General features: G+C 46.5%; 1 protein-coding gene across 2 annotated transcripts in view; it reads right to left on the bottom strand.

The window, feature by feature from the left end:
- Positions 1-27,536, bottom strand: part of SLC6A11 (solute carrier family 6 member 11) — a 106,983-nt gene that overhangs the window by 59,894 nt on the left and 19,553 nt on the right. For both annotated transcript variants that reach the window (XM_081159322.1, XM_081159323.1), the window contains exon 5: positions 20,862-20,994. In XM_081159322.1, coding sequence (XP_081015448.1) covers positions 20,862-20,994 — 133 coding nt within the window. The remainder of the gene's footprint in view (positions 1-20,861; positions 20,995-27,536) is intronic.

Below are 27,536 nucleotides of genomic sequence, written 5' to 3'. Positions count from 1 at the left end.
GTGCCGCCATAATTCCATGGGGAGTTAAAGTTCTAATTTTTGTGTAATGACAAGTAGTTTGTCATTAGCTATGAGAGTTAGCCCATGTGTAGAGCCTAAAAGAATATACTAAAACACCTGCCCACCTTGGGACCTATGTCTCATGGCATCATCTCTGAGCTGGGTTGAGAAGGAAGAGAGGGAAGGTGATCAAGGACAGGATTACAGTTGGGTGGCAGCAAAGCCAGGTGGCATGACCAGGTTTCATTCCCCATTCTATCACAGCAACAGAGACCATGAGCTCTCCCCCCAAGACCTGCTCTCCTCCCTTCTACAGTAATAAAACCCCTAATCTTCAACTGGACCCACGGTCTCCTAGAATAAAGACAATATTTCTCAGCTTCCCTTACAGCTAGGTGTGGTTGTGTGACTATATTCTGGCTAATCACATACAAATTCCAGATAGTGGCCTTAAAGGAAAGGGCTGTATCCTTCCGATGGGCTGGAATGAAGACCAAGTAGTGAGCCATCTTAGACCATGAAAATAAGGGTGACACCCAAGGTAAGGCAGGCAGATTATGCCTGGACTATTATGGGAGAGAGAAATAAATCATCTTGTTTCTGCTACTGTTCTTTTAGGTCTCCATTCTAAGAAGGCAAACATGTAAGCTAAATATCTAACCAACAACTGCCTCTGTGATCTTGGGTAGGTCCTGTTTCCACTCTAAGTCTGTATCTTTTGTTAAATGAAGGCACTAGCCGAGATGATCCACACTATTCCTTTCTACTCAAACATGAGAAGATTCTGAAAATCCTGAAGGTGGACTCTTGAGAGCAACCATCCTCTGCACCTGAGTCAACCAAGAATGGCAACAGATATGGTTAGGAAGTCTACAGAAAGGCCTAAGCAGTAAAATTAAAAGCTTTTAGAATAGACCAGCCAGAGATCACCATTTCTTGGTAAGCCACAGAGTCAACCTTCTGTTTCACAGTGTAGAATGAGCCTGATAGGGTGGTAGCCAATTTGGTGTGGACCCCACCATCAAGTACATGGGTTAGAAGGTCCCTGAGGCCTTCCGGAGCCTCTGTATTCCTCCCATGTGAAGTAAGAGTAATGCCTATTTCAAAGGTGAATGTGAGAGTTAGAGATTGCCATGCAAAGTACCTGACACAGACACTGCTCAATAACTGGAAGGACTGTGACTGCCTTTGTCGCCCATCACTGGGTCAGTAAGCAGTGTCCCTTCAGACCAGAGAGTGAGCTGGCCAGCAGAGAGCAACATACCTTGGGGTTCAAGAATGCAAACAGAAAGGCTGGAGTAAGCCCTGCTTCAGCTGTGATGGTGGACAGAGGATTGGCTCCCGAAACTCTTTATGGGGTCCTCTCACTAATGAGAGTGGCTGGCAATGTGGTGGCAGTGGAAGGCTGGTAGATAGATGTAAGTAATTCACTTGCTGGGAAAATCTGGGTGAATAGGACCGAGAGATAAGAAAAACATCAGGACAGAAGGGACATGTACACAGTGATCCTGAGGAGCTGCGGCAGCCAGGCTCTGGAATGAAGGTCAGACAGCAACAGGAGTAAGTCCAAGTAGCAATTATGAACAGGAACCCCCTGAAGTCCCAATTCCATCCTACAGTTGTGACAGCGGAAGGGCTAGGGTACAGATAGTATTTAGATGAAGTGGAAGAAATTATACAAGAATGAAACAAGGTAAGACCAAATTCCAATTTTAAAAGGTAGAAGGGACTTTTCAGAAGTTGAATTGAAGGGAAGGATGGGCCCCAGCTGTGTCATCACAGACACATACATGACAGCGGTAAACCCTGCCCTGTAAGCAGGGAGGATAGACTTTAGGGAGAAGCCAAGGACAGTGAGCTTTACCAACCTTTGTGAGGCTCCAGGAACCCAGCAACAAAGGAGCTTGAGGGGGTTCTCTGTTGAAGGGTAGGCAGTTGGTGGGGGCTCAAGTGCAGCTTATGGAGGGAAAATTGCTGAGAATTCTCAGATACCTACCCCATAATGACACCCCCAGCCCTGATAGGTCACAAGAGAGGGATTAGATCAACGAGGCATCTTCAGGTGCTGGGGAATTGTGGGCAAGAAACCAAACATCTTTGCAGCCCAGAGAATGGTGTCACTCTTTCTTCTTGCTAATGGTTGGACCATAAAGATCATCTACACCCATGGCCTGTTCCAACCCTGAGATTCCACAACTTTATTGTTTAGTAATTATGAACATCATGGTTGGAAGCAGAGGGCAAAGGAGGAAAAGTGCTCATTTCAGGAGAAAGGGAAGAAAAGGACACACCTGATAAGAATGGGACTAACATTTATTGTTGGGTCTATATGCTTTATTCTTGTCTTATCCAGCTGCACAAGATAGAAGCTATTATCATTTTCATTTCACAGAATTGAAACTGAGGCACCCAGAAGTTGAGTATTTGGCCCATGGTTGCACAGCTCAAAAAAAGGGCAGGATTCAAGCTCAGATCCATCCATTTCCAAAACCTGCACTCAACAACAACACAGCCCCATCAGGAATTCAAGTGTCCTCATAACCCAACCAGCTTCATTTCACACCACATCTTCCTGTGTTCCCTAAACAAACCCTGCATGCAAGCCTTTGCTTTTATCATTCCCTTCACCTGGAAGGTCCTTTGTCCCTTCTCTACTTACCAAAATCTTGCCAACCTTCAAGACCAGTTCTAATACCATGTCTTCCAGGACTCAGCACTAGGCCATCCAGGCCAGATGAAATGCTCCTCCTATAGCCTACAGCGCACTGAACAATATGGCATGCAGATATGGAGAGGGGCCTTGACTTAAGAAAAACCAAAATCAAATCCAGCCTCTGACACTTTCCATGTATGTGACTAACTTCTGGCAAGTTACTGTCTTTCTAGGTCTTGACATTTTCTTCTGTACAATGGAAATAACTATATAGCAAATTAACTCAGTCCTTTTGAGTCTTGGGTTCTTAAATGTGTGGACTACAGATAACAGTTCTCACCTCTCGTGGTAAGTGTGAGAATTAAATGAGCCAATGTTTACAGAGTGCCAGGCCCAGCGACTTGACACATCAGCCCTTAGAAACCAGCTTCCCTTCCTCTTTTTACATGATCCCTTTTTCATTCCACCTTCTCATATACCTGCCTCTCCCTCTAGGTTGGGACCTATTGGAGGGTAAGGGCCTTACTCCTCTGTGCAGGCTCTGAATGCATCTCACAAAGGCCTACATAGGCTATAAATAATTGATGAATGGACACATTCAGACCTCAGTAACCCAGTGAGAACAACTGGAACAAAACAGGCTATAATCCCATGTGTCTGCAATGGGCCTTTGGTGTAAACCATCCCTGCTCTCACTTGAGCCTCTCCATCTAAAAGTAAAGAACTTTTTGTTTAATCCAATTCCCCAGCTATTTATTGAGCCCACTGTGGGCCAGGCCCTGCACTGGTGTCAGAGCTTGCTAATGAATGAGCTGGGCCCCTGCCTGCAAGGGTATATGAGCCAGCTCTAGAGACAGTCACTTAAGTGATGGACCATGCAGTGGATGGCAGCAGTGGGAGCTCAGGGACACAGAGTGATCAGGTATGTCTAGAGAGGTCCTCCTGGAGCTGGGCTTTGAAGGGGCACAGGCTGTCCATCTTGCTCCAAAGAGTCCTGATCTAGAATGTACTGTACAAATAAATTCCTTAGAGCAAGAAGGGTCAGGACATGGAACACACAGGGTACTTCAGCCTGGGAACATCACCTCCAGGGAAAGAAACAAGCTCTGCATGGTGGCAGGGAAGCTGGGCCCAAAGTACAAGATACTTAAATAACAACCACACTCATTAAGTTAGTTGAGCCCAATTCAAATCCTTGTCCGCAGGATATCTAAAAATCACTAGGTGGGGGAGTCAACTACTTAAGCCTATTTCATGGTGAATTAAGATTAGCTAGAGAGTCAATGCTACTGATTTTTACATAGCTCCACCATAAAGACCACAAAAATGAAAACAAATCCTCAAACAAGCCCAAACAACATAAATATTCCATTCAGTACCCAGCCAAGCTTACACTGGCTTTAGGAGCTATTATTTACTGCCTGGAAAACATACTCAGTACCTTGCCTAATAATGATTTAAACTCCATCCATCTCTCTTGGACTAGAAGGCTGGTGTTGCTATGGTGACCAAGGGCACCATTAAAGAACACCATTAAATGCCAGGCAGGGATTTACCAGTGCAGGGAGGCTGTCAGGCGAGAAGTACAATTCCATGTCCTCTTACTCTAGTCTTCAATGCACTCATGGCAATTGATGTATGGAGAGGAGGGTCAGCTGATGCTCAGGGACTGCATCTGCAGCCAGAAAGAGCAAGGAGCTACCTGGATCCTGCAAACATCGCCTGATCTCTAAGACAGACTGCCTCCCATCCATCCACAGGCCAAACACTTGGGGCTCTTCCTTAGGCATCCTGAGCAACATGGATCCCTCCCAGGGCACCCACGCAACACACTCCTTCCAAAACAATTTCATTTCTTGAAAGAAAAATCTATGCTTGCCCTCCTGCTCTTGCCTCAGTTGATGGAGATTCACCATCTCACCTCCATCTCTCCTCTTGGTAGTCATCTCAGAGGATACCAGCCCCCCCCCATTAAGTCAAACCTAATAGTTTCTTATCACTTCCCCTTCTGCCAGTTTCCAGCTTTAAGACTTTCCCTTATTTGATGCTTTTAGTTTTCTGCTTCCTTTTCTCATGAATTTTTTAGTATCTTTCATGGGTTCGTTTTTCTTCACTCTTTCTTTCCATCAACAAATCAACCAATCAATCAGCCAACTCTGATTAGCATCTTTATGTTCCAGATACTGTGTGAGGCACAGAGGACACAGAGATAGATCACGAGCGAGCCCTGTCCTCTTGTCCTCTGGCTCTTGCAGTGGTGGCTTGCTCTCTGCAGATTTCTAGCTGTTTCCAAGAAGTCTGGCCTCATCCCACGCCCATTCTCTCTCTATCCACTCTCCTGGTTTTTCTTATGCACTCCTGCAGTTTTAGGAGCCACTGATGTGCTGATGATCTTTAATCTCTCCTATCAGCCCAGCAGTATCTCTTGTTTAAGACCTATATTTTCAACTCCCTTATGTGTATATCCACTTGGATTTCTTACCAAGACCTACAATTCCACATATTCAAAACCAAAACCATTACTTTCTCCCCCAACTCTGCTCTTCTTTCTATGTCCCCTTCTTGGATAATGGTGTCATACAAGCCACAACTCCATTGTGTTATCTTTGATTTCAGCTCTCTCTCTCACCCCTGCTTCATGAATAAAGCCTTTGAAAGGGAGAAATGCAAAGTTGGGCTCCACTGTCCTGCAGCCTCTTCGCTGCACCCATGCTGCTCTCTCAAGGCCTGGCTAGTTCCGGTAGGCTCTCCCTCTCCTCCTTCCTTCTAGGCCTCACCATCTTGGCTTTTCCTTCCCAGAAAACCCAGCTTCCTCCTCTATGCTCCCCAACTCCCATCTTTACCCCTGTCCTCCTCTCTCATTCTCTCCCTGGGTGTCCCACCTGTGCCCAGAGCACCAATTCCCTCAATTCTACAATGCATGTTTTTAGAAATGTGCACCTTATTATCTCTGAAATCAGAATGTCCCCCAGGGGGCAGTCACAATGCAGTTACTGCTCCTTGAATCTAAGGGATCTAGGTCATAAGATGTTACCATCACTTCAGTTGCGTTATGAGCTTTGCTGGTTAAAATATTTTAAATTAAATGAATTCAAACCAATTGCTTTTTAATGTTTAGAATGTCCTTTTAAAAGATTACACTATGGTTCTGCAGAAAGGCACAGAAACAGATGGGGGTGACAGCTGACACTAAAGCAAATACATGTCATTGGAGAAATGATCCTGATTCCATATTTTCTTGCAAAGAAACAACCAAGTACTTCATGGATTTAAGAAAGGAAGGTGTTACTACAGTACATGCAAACTGACTGCTGTTATAATTTAAAAGATATACCAGCAGACAGAAGAATCTGCCAATGCCTTGGGAAGAGATAAGGAGACTTCAAAGCAACAAAAATCCGGCTTGGTTCCCTCACGTGTCACACAGGAACAACATTAGGGCAATGTAGAGCAGATTAACCAGAAGTATTTTTGCTTCTGGTAAATGTCCTTCTTAATTGGAAGCATTATGAACCTTCTGGTATATAAGATAATGGTGTAATCTAGATGAAATATGGCCTATCAGAGGATTCTCATCTTTTGGGGGACACAGGCCCCTCCGAAAATCAGGTGATAGGTATGGACCCTCACCTTAGAAGAGTGTACATATCTACATGATCCCATAATTTATAATTCTAAGGGGTTCAGAAGCCCCTTGAAGCATCCATGAGCCCTAGGTAAAGAAATCCTAACATACATGCTCAAGATTCTACTCCATATCCCTCTCTCCTGAGCTCTAGACATCCCCATCTGTCACCCAAACATCTCCACTTGTAGTCTCACAGGCATCGCAAACGTAATGGGTCCCCAGAGAGACCATACCTCCCTCAACTCCAGCCAAACCTCCTACTCCAACCTCATTGCCCCATCTCATCCAGCAGCACCACCAAGTGCTCAAGCTAGGAACCTGGGCCTCATCTAGGACTTCTCTCTTTCACCCTCTATATCCAGTCATGGGGGCTGATTCGCACTTGCTTATTTCTCAAGCCTGTCCCCTTCTCCCCTATCTCAAGGCTGCCTACTTAACTACCACTACATGGAATCATCCTTGGCTTCCAACGACCCATTCCTCACACCACAATCATAGCGACCTTTCTCTAAGAAAAGCCTGCTCCTATCACCCCTCTGTTTTAAGCCCTTTGGTGACTCGCCATTGCTCTCAATTATGACAAAGCTATCTACAAGCCCTTTGTAAGTTGGCCCCTGACCACCAATCCAGCCTCTCTCTCTGTTTCTTCTCAAGGATTGCCTGCTCTGGCCACACTAAACTTCTTTCTATGCCTTTTCTGAGCCACATGCTGTCTCTCAATCTCTCTCTCTCTCTTTCTGCCACCCCACATGTTGCACAGGGACCACATTCTGGATATTTGCCTCCTGTGTCTCCAGGACTTATCAGGGTACCTGGAACCCAAGAGATGTTTAATAAATGAATGGTGAGTTAATCTTAAGGCACATGGTCCTAAAAAACACTAATGCAGTATTAAGTGCTACCGTGAAGCAGAAAAATAGAGTGGGCTCCAGACCCAGCTCTGTGACCTTGGGCAGGTCACGGTACTTCTCTAAGCCTCATGTGCAGAGCCATAAAATGGAAATGAAATTACCTATTTCAGAAGGTTGTTGCGAAGGTTAGATAGAATGTGAATTTGTGGATGCCACAAAAGCAGCCCTGTCTTCTAAGGGACAACCTGGAGACGTGGGGCCATTTCAGGTCATTACAAAGACAGGTATGACCTTAATGATCAAGGGCTAGGAAAACTAGTAATCCTGCAATGAAATGGATTAGACAATTCCCACACAACAAAAACTGCCCTGTTTCTTATGACTTTCAAATATTTCATCAGATATTTATGTGGGGGAGGGGGGTGCAGGGAGCTGATTATAATTATAAAGACTAGAATCCAACTCTGTTTTACATATAACCTCAAAGTACATTTTACCTCATCTTAATTTAAGCTGAGTTTTCCAGAAATGCAATTACCATGTAAATTTAGGAAAGCCTGTACTTCCTTTTATTCAGTACTTTATCAAATTCTGTTCGTTATTTCAGAAAATCATATCACCAACAGCAATGGAATGAGAGTGGAATCTGAGTGGCCAATGCAACACCCTCTATCAGTCCACATTTGCAGCCTTTGCACTTGTGGTGAGTCTATAATTACGTATGTGGTTAGCTCTATTTCAAGATATAAACCATAGAAGAAAGGTATTGACATTATTCAGTGGAACCTTGGCTTTCTTGTCTTACTTCCAAATGATTCGTTTCAGGTGGGGGCCAGCACCTGACTACCCCATAACGTCTGTAGTGTGCCTGAGCATTTACATAGTGAAACATTTTATTTTAGTATAAGCTGCTTCCATTTTTGCTTTTCCTCTAAAATATAGTTGGGTATTATATATTTTCTTGAATTTACCTGTGCAGGTAGATTATTTACAAACTGCATTTCAGGGTGGTAAATGCAGTGTTCAAATCCTCATCATCAACAAGGGGTGTTGGGTCTGTAAGGGGCTTAAGCAGCCCTAGGGGCCTGTGAAGGACCCAGTGGCAGGGCTGACATGGAGTGAGCACTTCGTTCCTGGTGTTGATACTATTATGGTCAGCATACTGGGTCAATCCTAATTGTGACACAACATACTTGGGATTCAGAATAAAGACTGTGCCTGGCTTCTGCAGAGTGAATTATCCTCTGCTCCAATGTTCTCACTGGGGGTTCTAGTTCATTACACAGGGGAGTTGTCAAATGGGAAGGAAGACAGCTGCTGCTGCAGCATAGAGCACAGTGTGAGGCCTGTCAGTCCCCCTCTACTTTACCAAAATACATCCCTGTTCAAGAACCCTCCATGGCACCCCACTTTCCATAGGACCTCATTCTGGCATACGTGCTCCCCTTAACTTGAATTCTGGCCCAGCACATTGCTTCCCAGCCTCCATAGCCACCTTTGACCTTCCCTTTCTTACGTCTCCTCCACTGGGCGGCTCAGCTCAGCCCCTCCACTTGGCTGTCCTTCAAAGTGAAGTTCACCTCCCACTGCCTCCAGGAGGCCTTTCCGGACCACTCTGGGACACAGTAGCATCCCTATCCAAACTCCACACCAGTACTGACTATGCTATTATTTGACAGTTTATCTATATTTCCAAATCATGTCCATTTTCTTCAGGTGAGTGAATCCAGTCTCCTGCCCCACTAGCTTGAGAAATCTATTAAGTGGAAGAATGGGTTTATAAAAATGACGAGCAATGAAGTAAAGCAACAGTGATCAGCGCATCTACAATACAAAAAGCAGCATGTAGGTATTTACAAGCATCACCCCACTTAAGCCTTGCAGCGGCCCAGTGAGATGGGTGCTCATGTCCCTGAGGAAACAGCTCAGAAGCAAACAAAGGCCCAAGGCCAGGGTCACACCGGAGGCAGAGCTGTGATTCAAACTCATGTCCGCCCAACTCTGCTCTCTTCTGCTTCCCTGTTGCCTACAGATGGTGCCGAGCACAAAGTGAACACTCGGAATAGCGGGTGAGTGAATGTTCACCCAGGCAAGGAAGGAGCCAATACTAATTGAGGGCTCCGCATGCCCTAGGGGGGAAAACACCGGTTTAGCGATCCACCTTAGCAGATCTGAGTTCAAATCCTGACTCCTCCACTAGCTGTGTGACCCTATACACATCATTTACCTCTCTGGACCTCAGTATCTTCATTTATCAAGTGGGTTTGCTAAACTCACCTGACAGTCTGCTGTGAAGGTTAAATTAAATAATGAACGTAGAGTGCCGAGCGCAATGTTGGGCACATGTAGGCGCTCTGAAAATGATGTTTCCTTAGCTCACTGGGGAGGACTGAAGCTTTGAACCTGAGTCTGTCTGACTCCTCCACTCTGTTGACCCCCTTCCCATCTGCCTGCACCCTCCTAGACCTGCCATCACCCCCATTTTTTTCTCTTTCCCAGGAAAGGGTCTTGTACCTACACCTGCCCATGGGATCATACATATTTCCTATTGACCTTGACTCATTTTTCACTCCTTTCCCGTTAGACAGGTTTTTCCTCTGCTGTTTCCTTGGCCATGGGCAGGGGGCGGGGGATGGGGCTTGATTGTATGACTGCCAGGAAGTACTTTGGAACTTTTGCCCCAATCAATCAAACAGGCCCTAGCAGATGACAGGCACCACACACTTGTTGACTAAATTCACCAACAAAGGACCCGATCCCAGCACCATGTGGCTCACCCTAGGGACAAAGAAAGGTGAAACAGCCCTTGACATGCAATGGATGCTCACTCTACGCATATGAGGAGGAAGAAAGAGGGAAGGAAAAAGGAACAGATGCAGGGAAAGGATGTGGCTAGCTTTCGGCCATTGTACATGGTTCCTTTCTCCTGGAATCCCTTTCCTCCTCTGTCCTTGGGTAATTAATAACCATCCATACCTCATGGCCAGCTGGATGTCCCTGCCTCTCTGGGCCAAGTTTCTCCCAGGCACAGAGATGTTTTGCAACTGCCTGTTTACTTGTCTCCCTCCACTCTAGCCTCTAAACTTGTTTAGAGTGGATATCTGCAGTCCCAGCACTGGACACGGTACACAGGACATGCTTAATAAATATTTGCCTCTCAGAGTAAGAAATCTCCCTGGGGTCCACGAGCACAGCAGTCATGAGACAAGGAGAGCCAAACCCAGGTCAGCTGGATGCTGCCACCTGCAAAAGCCATGGAGAGTTAAGAGAAGACCAAGGAGGGTGAGGGCAGGAGGGGCCAGCGAAGGCTTCCTCAAGGAGCAAGGCAGCAGGGTGGGCCAAATAACAGTGGATGGGGAAGCAAGGGCTGGAATATGGCCACGTGCTGCCAGTCACCTGCCAGTGAACACAGGGAGGAACTGCCGTAACAGGGAGAGGGACAGGGAGACAGGTCCGAGAGAACCATTGTTTGGGGTGAGGAACGGAGACTTAAATCTCTTCCATTCAATCCTAACATTTCTCAAATGCCAAGACAGGATTTGAGCTGGGCCTTCAACCATGAGAAGAATGTCAGGGGAAAGATGGGAGAAGGCATTCAGGTGGAGAAGAGAAATGGTAGGGTCCCAGTCTTGCTGGGGGAGGCAGGAAGCAGACCAAGATTTTCTGGGCAGATAAGCAGGAGATTCTGGCAGAGGTTTCACACCTTGTAAGCTTCCTAACAAAATGATCTCCCACCGGGAAGGAAAACTCTATACATAAAATATTTCCTTTAGCATTTTCAATGACATGAAAAAACTAAACATCCTAAGGGTCCATCAGTCATAGAAGAGTTTATGGTGTCATGGGATAGTTACACAATGGAATTTAAAGATCATTTTCTGGTAAAGTGGATGGAAACGCTGTGTCATGGACTGTTAAATGAAAACGGCAAAATAGTGAATTCTATCATGTTATGATCAAACAAGGTACAAACTATGGTTATACATGTTTAAGAATCAGAGGGCAATATATGAACAATTTGGGGAGACTATTTTTTGCTTTGAAATAGCTGTTATGATATTGCCCGGGCAGTTTTTAAAATTTGGTGTAGGTGCTATAGGTGATGGGGAGCTACTGAAGAGATCTGACGGGAAGTCATGCAATGAGAGCCATAGTAAGGAAGCCACATCTGGCAGTGGTAGACAAGCAGCCTGGGAAGGGAGCATGGCAGGGTGAACGACTGCCATTATCCAGCTGTGAGGTCGGACACACCTGGACAAAGGTGATGGGAAGGCTCTGTATTGTACAAGGTAGCTAGGCTACAGTCACCAGTCATTCAAACACGAATCTATACCCATCTGTCAGAGCTGGCCCATACACCACATTAACCCTTGCCCAGGGTGTCCTGGACATGCTGACCCGATGCCTTCTTCCCCCTCCAGTGGGCTCTGGCTGCCAGCCCCCACCCCCAGCTAAATCATTCTCTTACTAGTGACACTACCACAGCCCTCCACCTGTCACTGTACTTGTCATGCTAACCTTGACAGAAGGGGAAAATGAAGCCCAGAGAGATAAAGTGACGTGAACACCCAGAGAAGGTCAGGGTAGCCTACAGTAAATCACACAGCCAGCAAGTGGTACGGCAGGACTCGATGTCAAATGCTGGCTCTTACCTTCCTTCCTCACTGCTATCTCTGCCTTCATCTTCTTGGCACAATTCTTAAGGGCAAGATACACAGCTAACAAGTCTTGTAACTCTCCCCTAGCACCCAGCGTAGTGCTCATTCCGTAGGCACAAAATAAATATCTCACTCATTTCTGGCTTAGTTTTCCAACAGCAGTGCTCTAGGTCTGGAGCTGAAGGCAAAGCCACTTTGACTCTTCTGTGCCTGCCACACAGGAGGGTGGGCTCCCTGGTCTGAGGGAGACCCAGGCGCGTGGGTGGGCTCTGCACAGTGCCAGGTACCCGAGGTGTTCCCTAAGAGTTAACAGTGCCTCCCCCTCTCAGTGCTCCGACAGGCTTTCTCAGGAGGCGGCCAGCCCTGAAGAACCCCTCCCACCCAGCAACCACTCTGACTTTGGGGGGCCTTTGTGCTTTAATAAAGACGGTATTACTGAGTCGCAAAGCTTCCCTCCTTTCCAACCTTCCTCGCTGCCAGGGTTCCCGCTAAAGGTGAAGCGCTGTCATTCAAGGCCAAAGAAAGGGCTGAATCAAGATGCTAAACTCTTTTGACTTAATGTGACAATCTACAGCTCTCCCTGAAACACAGTTGTGTGAGAAGTGCGCCCAACTCATCACAAAGGCCCCTGGGCGGCTGCGGTTTTGGGTGTCCTCGGGTTCTGGGGATCTCTCCGCGCCGCCTGGGCTCTCTGCATGCATCTCATGAACGCTCTAGTTTCCTCTCTGAATGCAGACATCAGCCGGCCCGGGAGAGCCTCGCCACCAACGCCGTTCCCTGCTTGCTTCAGACTCCAACAAAGACCACTTGAGGGCCTAGAGACAGTACTGCCCAGTTCCTTTCCTGAGCCTGTTCTCTTCCCTTTCACACATCTTTCCCTTTTATCCTCCCTGCCCCCTTCACTCCTGCTTTATGCCTCATTGAATCCATTAGCCACTTTATAGGGTGCTCCTGAAGAATAAATTTTCTGTGTGGGGCTCCTGATGATTTTCCTGCTGGCAGCTCTGGTTGGCCTTGGTGGCGGTGGGGGGAGGGAGAAAAAGGCACACTCTGAAGGGAGGAGCCTCCACAGCCCCTCCAAGGTTACATCTCCAGCTGGCAGCTGTAGGGCAGGCTGGCTGAGCAGGCAGCCTTACCGGCCAAGGGCCCCACCCTGGCCCTCCCTGACCCCAATGGGCTCTGATCCCCCATGATCTTAGGGCAAGCAGTTTAAGTCCTGTAAAACCTTTGTCTTCTCATCTGCGAAATGGGGATGATAATCGTACTCTTCTCATAGGGTTGCTGTGAAGACTCAATGGGTTAATGGAGTAAGGACTTCAGAACAGGACCTGGGTCAAACTAAGTGCCACTCATCATGTAGACAACACGGTTGTTGAAGAGTCTTTGTGCCACCTCCAGTTCCTCTACTTGTTGGTGAATGAAGGGAGGGAAAGCAAAAAAGCAATTCAAGGCTACTTGCAGCTGTTCCTGCATAAGTGTGTGTGTGTTCTTTTTTCCTGCCTTGCTGTCCTAGAGCTCTGAAAGGAATAAAAACAAAGCCATAAAGCAGTGAAAAGGCAGGATTCTTCTTAAAATCTCAGCTAATCCTGCAGCTTCCTTTAAAGGGGCAATAGGAGGAGGCGGGGAAGGGACCAGAATTGTTTTTGCAGCACCCTCCCCTCCCAACCACTGCTCCTGGAGACCAGGAAACTAGGGGGAAATATCCATAAATCAACCACCAAGAGTAGAACAGAGGAAGAAACCAGGCAGAAAGGGAAAAGCACAGGAACCAGCTGGGGAGGGGGTGGGGGCAGCACGTGGGGACACTTTGACTATCTGGTGAGCAAGGATGGCTGCCTTCAGAGGGCACAGCATCAAGGCCAGAGGCTGCATGAGTCATTCCCCTTCAAAAATGAAAAGACAGCGGCAGGTCCTGCAGATCAATGATGCCACACGAGAAGGTGTCTCTGATCAGACCGCATCTCTCCATTCCATTGTCACTTCCTCCTCAGTCACCCTCTAACAGGGCTCCCACAGCCTCTCCATCCCTCACCCATCCCTTCACAACAAGGAATCAGAACCAACTTTGAAGGATGAAAATCAGATCATGCAACCCATGTTTAAGAACTTTCAGTGGCTCTCCACTGCACTTAGAAAAAAACCCCATGGCCTGGGCGGTCTGGCCCCTGCTGATTTCCCTGCCTGACTGCATGCCACTAACAGGTCCACCTGGATCCCAACGTGCTTCACCTCTCAAATTTACCAGGTCCTTCTCACTTGAGAACTTCACATGTGCTGCTCACCTAGCCAAGCCCTTGCCATTCTTCCCATCCCAGATGAAGAGGTCTCCTCAAGGAAGCCTTCTCTGACCTCTCTGAGGAGCTCCCCTATCTTCATTCTTCTCTCTCACAGTCCCCCTTCTCCCACCCAAGCACTGCTGTGACTTGTTCATTCCCCATATCCTCCACCAGGCTGCAGTTCCATGGTCTGCTTCACTCACCAGTGAAAAGAGCCCCCAGCCTGGTGCCCGGCCCACAGTAGGCCCACAATATACACCGGATAAGTAAAAGAAACAACAAGTGAATAAGCAACATCCGTAGCAAGTGAGCTTTTGGGTATAAAAAATGGGAGCTGAAAAGGCTGGGGTGAAATGTCAAGGATCCTATGGAAAAGCTCTCCACTGCAAACCATCACGGTAGCTTTCCAATGTTTGAAACAGTCCATGCTTTGGGTGACAGCAATTTATATGTTAGTTTCTTGTTAAAAGACAAACAGTCTACATGAATTAGTAATAGATTAATGTAGAGATTCACAAACTTTTTTCTGTGAAAGATCAGAGAGTGAATATTTTAGGTTTTGTGGGTCACACAGTCTCTGTCTCAACTACTCAACTCTGCGGCTGTAGCAGCACAAAAGCAGTCATAGACAAAGTGTAAAGGAATAGACGTAGCTCTGTTCCAACAAAACTTTGACAAAAACAGGCCATGGGTTGGCCATAGTTTGCCAACCTCTGGATTAGACTGAGGCCTAGTCAAGTTATAAGAGAAGGGCATAGTAATGACCAGTTTTTTCAGTCTTCAACAAATATGCACAGTAGGTTCTAGGAATTTCACAAAATTGTAACATTGCTTTACATGCTGTCAGAGGCCAAAATAGAATAAAAACAAGGACACCTTAAATTCACTTGTAATTACTGTTAGAACACAAAGCATTTCATTTTTATCTTTCTGCATGTCAGGAATATATTCGTACAAATGGGAAATTCTAAGAGCAATTTTCACTCTGGAAGTACTGAGGGCTCAATATTTGTTAAACGTATGGTTGGGTGAGTGGATAGATGGACAACAAAATGAAGAGACAATCCAGTTTTTAAGTAGGGTGATTACAAAAGTAGACTTACTTGGTCAATAACTGGATGAAGGAGAAGTTGTCAAAAATGACTTGGTTTCAGGCTTATGAGATCAGGGAGAGGAGCTGGGGGCAGAGATGGGCAAGATGAATTTGGTTGATGAATTAAAAAACAAGGACAGAGTGAGATAAGTCTTTTCAACAAATGGTCATCCACAAACAAGAAAATTAATCTAGATACAGACCTTACATCCTTCATAAAATTAACTAAAAATGAATCACAGATTCAATGTAAAACACAAAAGTATGAAACTCCTAGAAGATAACATAGGAGAACACCCAGGTGACTTTAGGTATGGTGATGAATTTTTAGGTGTAAAACAAAAGGCACAATCCATGAAAGAAATAGTTGATAGGAAGGACTTCACTAAAATTGAAAACTGCTCTTTGAAAGACAGTGTCAAGAGGGAAAAGACAAGCCACAAACTGGGAGAAAATATTTGTAGAAGACACATCTGACAAAGGACTATTTATACAAAATACACAAAGAGCTATGTTTATAGCAGCATTTACAATAGCCAAGATATGTAAACAGCCCAAGTGCCCATCAGCAGATCAGTGGATAAAAAAGCTATGGTACTACACGGCTGTAAAAACGAAGCAACATTTACCCTTTGCAACAGCACGGGTCGACCTAGAGAGTATTATGCTAAGGAAGATAAGCCAGTCAGAGAAAGACAAATACCATATGATTTCACCAATATGTGGAATCTAATGAACAAAATGAACTGATGAACAAAATGGAACCGGGAGCGTGGATACATGAAACAGACTGACCGGTGCCCAAGGGGAGGGGTGGGTAACTGGATAAAGAAGGTGAAGGGAATAGCTAAAGGACATATATTCATACCCCAGGGACACAGACAATAGTTTGGTGAAGGTCAAGGGAGGGAGGGGCGGGGATGGGTGGAAGTGGGCAAAGTGGGGGAAAATGGGAACACCTGCAATAATGTCAGCATTACAAATTTTTAATAAAAAAAAGAAAACAAACAACCCAATTACAAAATGGACCAGCAGACACATCACCAAAGATACAGAAATAAGCACATGAAAAGATGCTCCACATCATATGTCACCAGGGAAATGGAAATTAAAACAACAGTGAGATACCACAAGGCACCTATTAGGAGGGCCAAAATCTGCAACACTGACAACACCAAAGGCTGGCAAGGATGCAGAGCAACAGGAACTCTCACTCAATGCAAAATGGAACAGCCACTTCGGAAGACAGTTTGGTGGTTTCTTATATAACAAAATGTACTCTTATAATCATGCTCCTTGGTATTTATCCAAAGGAACTGAAAACTTATGTCAACATAAAAACCTGTGCGCAAATGTTTACAGCAGCTTTATTCATAATTGCCAAAACTTGGAAGTACCCAAGATGTCCATCAATAGGTGAATGGATAAATAAACTGTGGTACATCAAGACAATGGAATAGTATTCAATGATAAAAAATTTTTTTGAAAAGCTCTCAAGCCATGAAAAGACATGGAGGACCCTTAAATGCATATTATAAAGTAAAGGAAGCTAATCTGAAAAGGCTACGCTCTGTATGATTTCAACTATATGACATTCTGGAAAAGGCAAAACTATAGAGACAGTAAAAAGATGAGTAGCCCAGGGGATGGGGAAGGGGGAGAACAGGCAGAGCACACCAGGTTTTTAGTGCAGTGAAACTATTCTGTATGGTACTACAATGATGGATACATGTCCTTATACTTTTGTCCAAACCCTCAGAATGTACCAACTAAGAGTGAACCCTAATGCAAACTATGGACTCTGGGTGTTTATGATGTGTCAATGTAGGTCTATCAGTTATAACAAATGTACCACTCTGGTGAGGGATGTTGATAATAGGGGAGGCCAAGCATGTGTGGGGGTAGGGAGCATATAAAAAGTCTCTGTACCTTCTGTTCAGTTTTGCTCTAAAAAAATGTCTTTAAAGCCTGAGCCTGAAACATGTGCCTCCAGAAGCTGAGGACATGCTTGTTGAATTGAATTAGTTATTACTTTGGAGGAAGAAGGAAGCTGGGAATTATTTCTTGAATTAATAAAATTTCAGAATTTCTGCTGAGGTCCGAATATAGGAAATGGGCTGGAACTTAGTGGGAAGATAGGGTTCTCCTTCATTGATCAGCTTCATGAAAGTGGCTTTGGCCAGGGTCCAGCAGGCGAGAGGCAGGGCGACCTCTGCCCACTTGGGAAGACTCAGATAACCCCATGTTTATTTTTAGGTGTTTTTGTACAGAACCCAAAAAAACCTTTGGACACTGGGCTCATGTCCAAGGTGCAATGAGCAATAATCAGTAACAAAAGCATCAGACCCTCTCTTGAAGAGCCATGTGCCAATCCAGGGACCCCTGGTCTCCCCAAACTGTCAGATTTGATCCACAGAACCTTGTCATTTATACACAGCTAGAGAGCTGGGCCACCAGGCTCTAGTTCCTAACCTGATACCTGACACTTTCTGTGTGGCCTCAGACAATTCCCTTCCCCTCTCTGAGCCTCAGTTTCCTCATCCATCAAATAATGGTAAGGGTGGACCACATGATGTCCAAGGAACCTCACAGTGCCAGCAAACCACATCTCATCCTGGATGCTAACCCTGGTCTTGGGCATGGAAACCCAGCCTTTAGGGAAATGCTTAATTAGCTCATCTGACCAGAATTTCCCCTAAAAGCACATTTAGATCCAGCTGCAACTAACAACCATTGAGTACCTACTATGCACTTAAGCTATCTCATTAACTGCCTCTTCAGGACCAGCCCATAAGAAAATTGTCATTGTCCCCATGTCACAAATGACAGCCATGAGGGTATACTCATCCACAGCATGGGCTATGTGATCACCGAGGCCTGGGGTTGATCCTGGCTGTCTACTTCCTACCTGAGGGTGCTTGAACAAGCTAATTCTTAAACCCTCCAAGCCTTAGTGTTCTCATTTGCGAAATGGAGATTATGCTAGCCCCTGTCTCATGGGGTTGTTTCAAGGTTTGAAAGCAATGGGCATGTGAAGTGCTCAATAACTATTTCCTATTACTACTTATAGGTATTATTACTGCTATCATTACCATTCCTACTAGAGATGAGAAAAGTAGACTAAGAGAGGGTGTGCAAAAGGACATCACTCAAAACACCACAATGTTCTACATTTTAATCAAGTCCACAGAAAGGCAAGGTGGGTCACGACCGAGGTACAAAGTCACCATGTAACTCTGGCCAAGCTACTCAACCTCTCAGTTTCAGGGTCTCCACCTATAAAACAGGCAATATCTCCCCAGTTCATGTGATTAATGTGCTAATGTAGATGAAAAGCCCCTGGCAGAATGTGGAATAAGCAGAAGGCCATGAAAGAATGGTCCCTCCCTTCCCATATGCCTCTTCTGAAATCCCCAAGAATGTAGCCTGCCAGTCCTTCCTTGAAGCTCTGTTCCTGTATTAGAATTCTCTGACAAAAAACATTCTCTAACACACAGGCTTAATGGCCCAGCCAATGGCAAGTGGCCCCACTGTGGGACTAAGCCTTCTCCAGAGGGCTGAGTAGAACCAAATGCTGCCATGGCCCATGTCCTGGGAAGCTCAAGCCCACACGTGCACACGGACAACCCACTCACAGGCACGCACAAAACCTCGTCCAAGAAGCCCTCCCCACAACCATGCACACCACCACCCAGCCAAGCCCCACTGGCCTCGGCATCAACTCCGAGGACGTGTAATCATAGGAGAAGCAATAATAATACCAACCATGACACCTCCTCCCTTTCCTGATGGTTCACAGTGCACTTTCCCTGTTATCTGAGTAGGGCAGAGGTTGTGCTTTATACATCTTTAGATACCCACTGAATAATGCTAGGTACAGAGTAGGTATTCAGAAACTATTTCTTGAATGAATAAATGTTATCTTTATAAGAAGATTTTTAAAAGTAGCCATTACTCAGCACTTACTATTAGTTACACACCCTGCTAAATACTGAACGTGCATCCTTGCATTTCCTCCTGGCAATCCCCCCATAAGGCAATCTCAGTTATCAATCCCTGTTTTGCAGAGGAGGAAACTGAGGATCAGAGAAGTTAGGTGATGTGCCCAAGGTCACAGCTAGTGAGTAACAGACCTGAGATGTGAATTGTGATTCCAGACCCTGGCTCTTACTCCCTTCCAGTTGTTCCCCTTCTCTTCAGCCAGAAGAGGCAGCAAGAAGGGGGCAGAAGCAACGTGTATATAGTCTGAAGAAGTAGTTCAAGAATGCAATAATTTTTATATTTGAAAAACCAGAAAATTCTATTATCTTTATGATACAAACTAGAGAAAGCCAATATCAGTAATATCATATTGACTGAAGGGACATGAGTCTCTGTTCTACTCAGGTCTCAGCTTCCTTCTAGCCCATACCACTGGGCTTGTTGCTATCTCTTCTGTGCTCTCCTAATTCGCCTCCTGTAGGTCCACCCACCTCCAATATTCTAGCATTTTCCTCTTGATCCCACCTACTACTGGGGTAACCATCTTTTGTAAAAGGGCCCAGAGTTGACAGTTCCCGTTTTCTCAGAGGTTTTATTTCCAGCTCCTGACCCAGACAGTAGCTTACAATCAAGCTTATGAGCCACTGCCTACCAGAAGCAGGTAGGCAAGGAATGATGTGGTCAGTTAGGATGACCCAGGTATAAGAAGACTTCATTTTCCTCAAGAAAAAATGAGTGGCACAAAGGAGGAAACTAATGGCACTGATGCTCAGCGACAGGAGCAGGGGTAACAAGGAACGGTGGAGACTGTAGCTAACCATGTATCCTTAGGAGGAGGTGGCTGCTGCTAGCTCAGTCACATTTGGCCATATAGGTATACAAGTTCAGTACTGCCAAATCTTTCAATTTTCCATGAGATGCCAGAATCCTATTTCTTTTTCCACATGAAATTTCCTAATTTCTTAAGGTTGGAAACTACATCAGTGGGCTGGACTTGGCCATGAGCTACACGTTCATAATCTCTATTGACCCTTGTGGCACAGACAGCTATGCTCACCAGAATTCCGTGTTCCCCTACATTTCCCAGCCTCCCTTGCAGGTAGGTGAGGCTGTGCCTCAGGTTCTGGCCAGCAGTCATGACTGTAGGAGCCATGGTGATTTCCAGGCCAGGGCAGTTAAGAGCCACTGTATCCTTCCATTTCTCTTCATTGAAGAGGTGCCAACCCTGGAGGCCACATGGTACAGATGGCACAGCAAAGTAACAAGATGGAAGTGTCTGCCCTTCCCTCCACAGACCCCAGGAAGGTAGGTTAGATCTTAGGGTGTGTCAGTGGAGGCAGTCAGGGTTACCTGCACTAGCACACATATGGAGCACATGTCTTAATCACAAAAAACTATGTGGTAGTAGTTTAGCACTTCCTAGTTTTCAAAGAACTTTAACTCCCTTTTCCATGTGTGACTCTCAACTCAGTAAGAAGATAGGATGAGCTTTGTTATTTCACAGAATAGCCCTTGAGCTGTACGACAAGTAAGTGGTGGACTGGGATTCTAGCTCTGGGCTCCGGAGTGAACTTCCTGTTCAGTGCTCCTCCTACCTCCCAACTTAAGAGCTGGCCTTTGCAACATGAACTCCCTGGCACTCTCTGGGTCTACAGTGCGCTCGCACAGGACAACTCACGCTCTCCCCTGCGGCGCTAGTTGCTTGAAGATGTGCCTCTTACCTTTCCTGTGGACTTGGTTCCCTTCCAGATACAGAAGTAGCAGATGGTCCAGGCTGCCAAAAGACACAAGGCCAGCTCCCAGCGGAGGTTCCCAATGTGCTCAATCCCATCCGAGATGGCCAGGACCCGGCGCCTGCAGAAGAAAAGGCCATGGGTCACAGGAGCTGGAGAGGGCCTGCCCCAACCAAACCTTGAGCAAAGCTAGTGCTGCAGAGGGGCAGGAACAGCCTGCTCTTTCCTTTACCTACCACCTGCCACCCACCTAGCATCCTCTGAGCCAAACCCAGGGCTGGGTGTGGGGGCCTCAGAGAGGAACAAGAACCAACCTCCTGCCTCCATGGAGTCACTGCATGGGGGGGAAGAGGGCCCAGTTAGCATACGGTTTACAGGGCAACTTGGTAAGGATATGATGGGAGAAGTGCAGGGCCTTTGGTTAGATCTTCTCTGCTGTTGGTCATGACATAAGCATGTCTTGAGATGGAGCCTCTAGAGCAGTGGTGGGAAACCTTTTTTCTGCCAAGGGCCATTTGGTTATTTATAACATCATTTGCGGGACATAAAAAATTACAACTTAAAAATTAGCTCTGAAAAAAGCTCCTAGGTGTGTTGAATTTCGAGTCCTCTCTGCAGTTGCCTTGGCAGGGCCAGACCAAATGATGTCGTGGACCATATACGGCCTGCCCCTGGACCAGAAACCTGAGTTCCTGAGTGACTACATGAACCCTCCTGCCACCCTGTGTCAGAAGTGTTGTGTGAGCAAGAAATGAACTCTGTTGCTTTAAGCTACAGAGATCTTTGGGGGTATTTGTTACTGCAGCATAAACCAACCTATCCTGACTGCTACAGGGGGCCAGGGAAAGCTTCCTGGAAGAAGTGATACTTGAAGCCACTGTGAAAGATGATGGAGTTTAGCCAGGAGGGGAAGGGGTAAAGATTGTTTTAGGTCTAGGGAATAGCATGAGCAAAGGCCAGAAAACAGGCATGGGGTACTTGGGGAATACTGGAGCACAGAGATCAGAGGGAAAAGCAGAAAAGGTAAATAGAGGCATCATCAGAAGCCTTGAGTAGCTTGCCAAGGGGCACGGGTGTCCCAGAGGGCCCAAGCCACGGGAGGGGACCCCTGGGTGTGCTGAGCCAATGCCTCCAGCCACGCCGTCCCTCAGAACTCATCAATTCTTCAGAGTTGACACAGGTCTGGCTCCCAGAGCCCACGCCTGGGGTTTGTGTTTCTTTAAAGTCAAACTCGCCACGCTCCATATTGTGCTGAACCATGGCACCAACACAAACCCCCTCCAAACTTGCTCCACGAACCCCATCCCGGCTGCCAAACCACCCCCACAAGGCCACGCCAGTCGCCTCAGCGCTCTGGGAACGTCCTTTGAGAAAGCAGCTCCCATCCCACCAAGCATGAAAGCCTCCCTCAGTGTCTGTCTCCCTGGGAATCCGCTTGGGGCCTGATTCTGCATTAATTACTCAATGACACCAATTAGCACTGGTCTGCAGGCTCCTTCCAGCCCCAACCCCCACAGGAGAAATCAGGCAGGCCCCCAAACAAAATCGGGCTATGTGCGGCCATGGATTTACTCAAAAGGAAACCAGCTCTCAGACCTATAGCTAGAAGTGGGAACATTCACATAAATATGCATTTATTTAGCAACTACTTGTACCAGGCATTATATTAATACTAAGGTACTATGGATAAGAAGGTACACATGGGATCGCTCTTGTCCTTGACTAGGAAAAGTTAGATACAAAAGAAGTCCAAGTTATTTGAGAAAGATCAGAGATGGCCACATAGTTATAACGATGATTATTTTAGTTGCATCTTATATCTTAGCAGTTTCTGGCTTTAATTCATTTTAAAACTACAGGCCTTATTACATGAAACTCTAAAGAATATCTATCATTATAAAAGAGCAGCGGGCCCCAGAGCATGATCCTTGCGGGGTGCTTGCCAAAAGACAAAAATTCCTGTGCCCCATCCAAGACCCCCTGAAGTCCAAATCTTTGTGGAATGGCCCCTGGGAAGCTGCATTTTCCCACCTTTCCCCAAGGATCACTCAAGCACCCAAGGTAAGGCTTGAGCACCACAGAAGTAGTTTCCTGGCAAGGAAGGAATGACCTACCAACTCCACCTAAATAGTTTTCAAACTTTTTTGGGGGGGTGGGGGACTTGGGAGTCAGGGATCCTTTGAGAAGCTACTTTCTCCCCAGAGAAATAACCCGATGCACCACCCCCAACATTCTACAAGAACCTCAGGGGGCTCACTGACCCCCTTGTCTCCAGACTGAGAGCCTGGTAGACAACATGTACCTACCATCTTACAAACTGTCCCCCAAAACGCCCTGAAAGCCCATCAGCTGGTGATGAGAAGGGACAACCCAGAGCAGGAAAGAAAGTGCATAACTGCAGATAAAAAGGACCTGGGTGTGCTCTGTCCCACTCCACCCTAGCCTCTGAATTTTTCATCAAAGAAACACTTACGCAAGAAGGCACCCATATGCCTTCTTGTTGAGGTAGTTGTTCTCTGAACCGGGAAACTGAAAGCTGGAAAAGGCACAGAGATAGAGGGAGAAAGAAGGGAGCAGACCAGCCAGGAATAGGCTGGCGCAGGTCCTCTCTTCCACATTTTGGATGCTGCAAACTTTTGAGTCATGCAGCCTGCATCGGCGCCCTCGCTTAATTGAACAATCTAATTCCCAGAATGGGAAGCAGATTACTAAAAGTGATTTGGGATGAACTGCTCTTTTGTTTCACCAGACACTATTTGAAAACTCCTCAAACTATTTTCTTTAGGCTTTACCAACGCTGACTCTAACTAGCCATGAACCTTGGGTTTCTAAAGAAAGGGGGCTCGTGGGCCAGGTTCTCAGCCTGCAGGGCTGTGGGGTTGTTTTGAAACCCACAAGGGCAGTCTTTGAGAGCAGGGGGGCTGGGCACTCAGCTCTGGGGACTTGGAGAAGGCACAGCTCTTCCTGGGAAAGAGCTTTCTTAATGACCCGCCCCCATGAAGCGCTGGGACAGAAGAAAGGTCTGAATAAGGAAGAGTTTGCTGCCAACACCCTGGCAAAAAAAGGACCCAGGGCCAGACCTCCCAATACCGTTCACGGAGCGGGAAATGTTGAAGACTAGCTGGGGCCCTTTAGAGGGATTCATTTACTTGAGTAATATTGTGCACCTACTGTGAACCAGGCACAAAAGCAGATTCCCCATGAAGCATCTTTTTCAGGCCATAAGAGTAAAATATTTCTGGAGATTTCCACCTAGAGGCTGAAATCTCAGAGGTTGGAGGTATAACGCCTGTGCTTCTCCAGCCGTTGGCACATACAGAGATAGTTGGGCTCAAATTCCTTCCCAGCTGTGTGTCTACCTCTGCTGACAACCAGGTTTGTACTTAGCTGAGCAGGCATGAACTGTCCAGTGGGTTAGAGGAGAAGGCGAAGAATCAGTCTTTTAGACAAGATGATTTTGAGGTGCTTGTGGGACACCCAGGGAGCTGCAATGATCCAAGGCAACTGGGCCTCTGGATGCAAAGCTTAGAAAATAGATACAAGGAGGAGATCAGAGTGTGTCCTAGGAGAGCATGAGATTGCCTGGGAAGCACTGGAGAAGGAGAGGGAGAGGATCTACAGCAGAGCCCCTGGAACCCCAACATCTACAGAGCAGAGAGAGGTAGGGAGGAACCCTTGAAGGAGAGGAGAAGGGTGATCAGATAGGCAGGGAGCAACCAGAGAAGGTGGCATCCCCTAACCCAAAGGGGGGGAGAGGGCATTTCAGAAGGGGAAGCAGCCCATCTGTCAAGTGCTGCAAAGCTGCCTGGTGAGAGGGAGAGCAGCTGTGAAATTTGGGACCAGGAGGGGTGGATGAGGCAAGGAGAGCTGCTTGCCTGGTGGGCCAGACTTCAGATGGTGTAATGAGGAGGAGATGGGAGGTGAGAGCCTGGTGAGGCAGCTCTTTTAAGAAGTTGGGCTCTACCGGGTCAGAGATGTTGGTACCTAAAGGGGCCACAGGACACAAGAGTTGTTTTATATACATTTGTTTTGTTCTCAGGTTGGTGAGGCTGCCGTTGTTAATGGGAAAGAGCCAGGAGGGAGAGAGAAGTTTCAATTACTGGAGAGAATAGGGGATAAGAGAGGAGAGAAGGGGGTAGAAGTCCCAAAGATGGAGGCAAGGAAAGAATCCACAGGTGGAGACATTATTTCTACAGGAACTGGAAGGAAAGAGTTGGGGATACAAAGAGGTGAGCTTAAAAGCAAACTCTGTCCATATTAAGAGAACCTCAGAGGAAGAAACAAGGAGCTGGCAGTGGAGGGGAAAGTGGAAAATGCCACCTGAGAGCCCTCACATCTCTCGACATTGAGCTCTCATTGTGAAAGCATAATTATACAAATTTTACAGGTGGGGAAACTGAGGCCCAGATAGGTGAAGCAACTTGCCCAGATTGGGGCTTGAACCCAGGTTCTTCTGATGCTCACACACTGGCTGCCTTGCCAGAAATCGACCCCAGGGACAGGATGCAGGCTACTCAAGGGCTCTCTTATTCTGCAGTTTCCTCCCTCTCTTTCCCATACACAGAGGGGCCGAGTCTGGAGGGCTGGAAACAGCCTCACACCTGGAGGTGCCCTTCCAGACACTCCAGCTCCAAAGCCAGGAGCAGTTTGACTAGAGGCAGCTGAGATGGAGCAGCCCCCCTCTCCCCATGCCACCCCAGAGCCTGGGAGAGGCCCTGTGGGAACAGCTCCCAGCAAGGCCTGGGGAGGCCTCATCTTTATGTCCAGCACGGCGCCCGCAAACACATCACCTTTCTTAAACCTGCCACAGAGGAAAGTGCTGCCAGGGACGCAGAGACCGCCCTAAAAGCTGGCGCTGAGTAGCTGGGCTATAAATAGCCTCGGTGCTCCTTTCTGGTCTCCCAAAGCAACAAACAAACAAAAAAAGGCCCATCACCAAAACAAATGTGCCTTCCCTGCCCCCTCCAGAATCCCTCCGCCTTTGGGGTTCTGCTCACTTCCCCGGGAAGAAAGAAGTGCAGGCCCCCAACTCTCCCGTGTATGGGGCCTGCTCCTGCAAAACCCACAGCTGAGGCCCTAAACCTGGTGGGGGACTCAGCGCAAGGACCCTCCTAGACAAGAAAATGAGGCCTCTGCATCATGCATTCATTCAGCAAGTAGTTACAAGGTGCGAACTCCATGCAGAGCATCCTAAGGATTAGAGCTACAGTGATGAGTGAAGCAGGTCCCCTGGCGGAGTTTACTACCTGGGAGTATAAAGATAACAACATGGACAGTGACAGCTTACATTTCCTTCATGTTTACTCCTGCTGTGAGTGCAACTATTATTCCATTTCACAGATGAGAAAACTCTGGCCTAGGGAAATAATATACCCACAAAGGCAGAGGCAGAATCTGAAGCCACATCTGTTCAACTTCAGAGGCAGAGCTTGGACCCACTGTCCAGTCTTGGGGAAGATGAAACAGAAACATGTCACTCAGGGGACACAATTAGGGACCTTCGTTGGCCTGAGGGGTCTAGAGCGATGGCTCCAATTTCTTCTATCACTGCAGAAATCCTCCTCCTAGGCCACACAGAAGTCCCCACCAGTCCCCAAACACACCCTGCACTTCTCCACTTTCCAGAATTCATTGCCACTGTTCCCTCCGCCAGGGATGTTCTCAGGTCTCCTAAGTTTTCAAAATTCTATCTGTCCTTCAAGCACCAGCTCAAATAATACAAAGCCTCCTCACAAAGGTTTCCTGGGTCCCCACCCATACCCTTAGGACTAGTTCCTCCTTCCATCTAAGGGTTAAGTAAGCATCCACTGCGCACCAGGCACTAACTAGGTCAGGGGTCAGCAGAACTTTTCTGTAAAGGGCCAGAGAGTAAATATTTTGGGCTTTGCAAGGCCTATGGTCTCTGTCCCAACTATCCAACTTTATCCTTGCATTGTGAAAGCCTCCATAGACAATTTGTAAATGAATGAATGTGGCAGTCTTCCAATAAATCTTTATTTACGAAAAGAGGCAGCAGATGGGATTTGGCTGGTTGTCTCCTGACCCCTGCCCTAGTCTAATGCTTCCCAAAGAACACTAATCCTTCAAGGCACCCTGAGTTCCCAGGTCACACTGGGACCTCATTTGAGAAAATGCTGTACACTGTAGTCCTCCTTAGAGAGTCTCAATGCTCATTAGAATATTAAATCTCTGAGAAATCCTGAAATAAAGACACCTCTAAAGCTCTGTGTCACCCAGTGTTTCCCAAATTTACTTAGACGTATTCCCCACTAAACCACAATGAGATTCTGCTTCACACCCACTAGGATGGCTATAATAAAAAAGACAGACAATAACAAGTGTCCTCAAGGATGTGGAGAAATGAAACTCTCATATACTCTTGGTAGGAATGTAAAATGGTTTAGCCACATTGGAAAAACAGTTCCGCAGTTTCTTAAAAGGTTAAACATAAAACTCAGCAATCTCACTCCTAGATTATTCATAATAGCCCCCAAACTGAAAACTGTCCAATTGTTCATCACCTGAAGGATGGACAAACAAAACATAGTATTTTGATACAATGGAATATTATTTAGTCACAAAAAGGAATGAATTAGTGACATATGCTGTAACTCGGGTAAACCTTGAAAACATTATGCTAAGTAAAAGAAGAGAGTAACAAAA

This window comes from Miniopterus schreibersii (genome assembly GCF_964146895.1).
Source record: "Miniopterus schreibersii genome assembly, chromosome: 15".
NCBI lineage: Eukaryota > Metazoa > Chordata > Mammalia > Chiroptera > Miniopteridae > Miniopterus > Miniopterus schreibersii.
The sequence above is the reverse complement of the archived record's forward strand: the minus strand, read 5'-3'. Positions and strand labels throughout refer to the sequence as shown.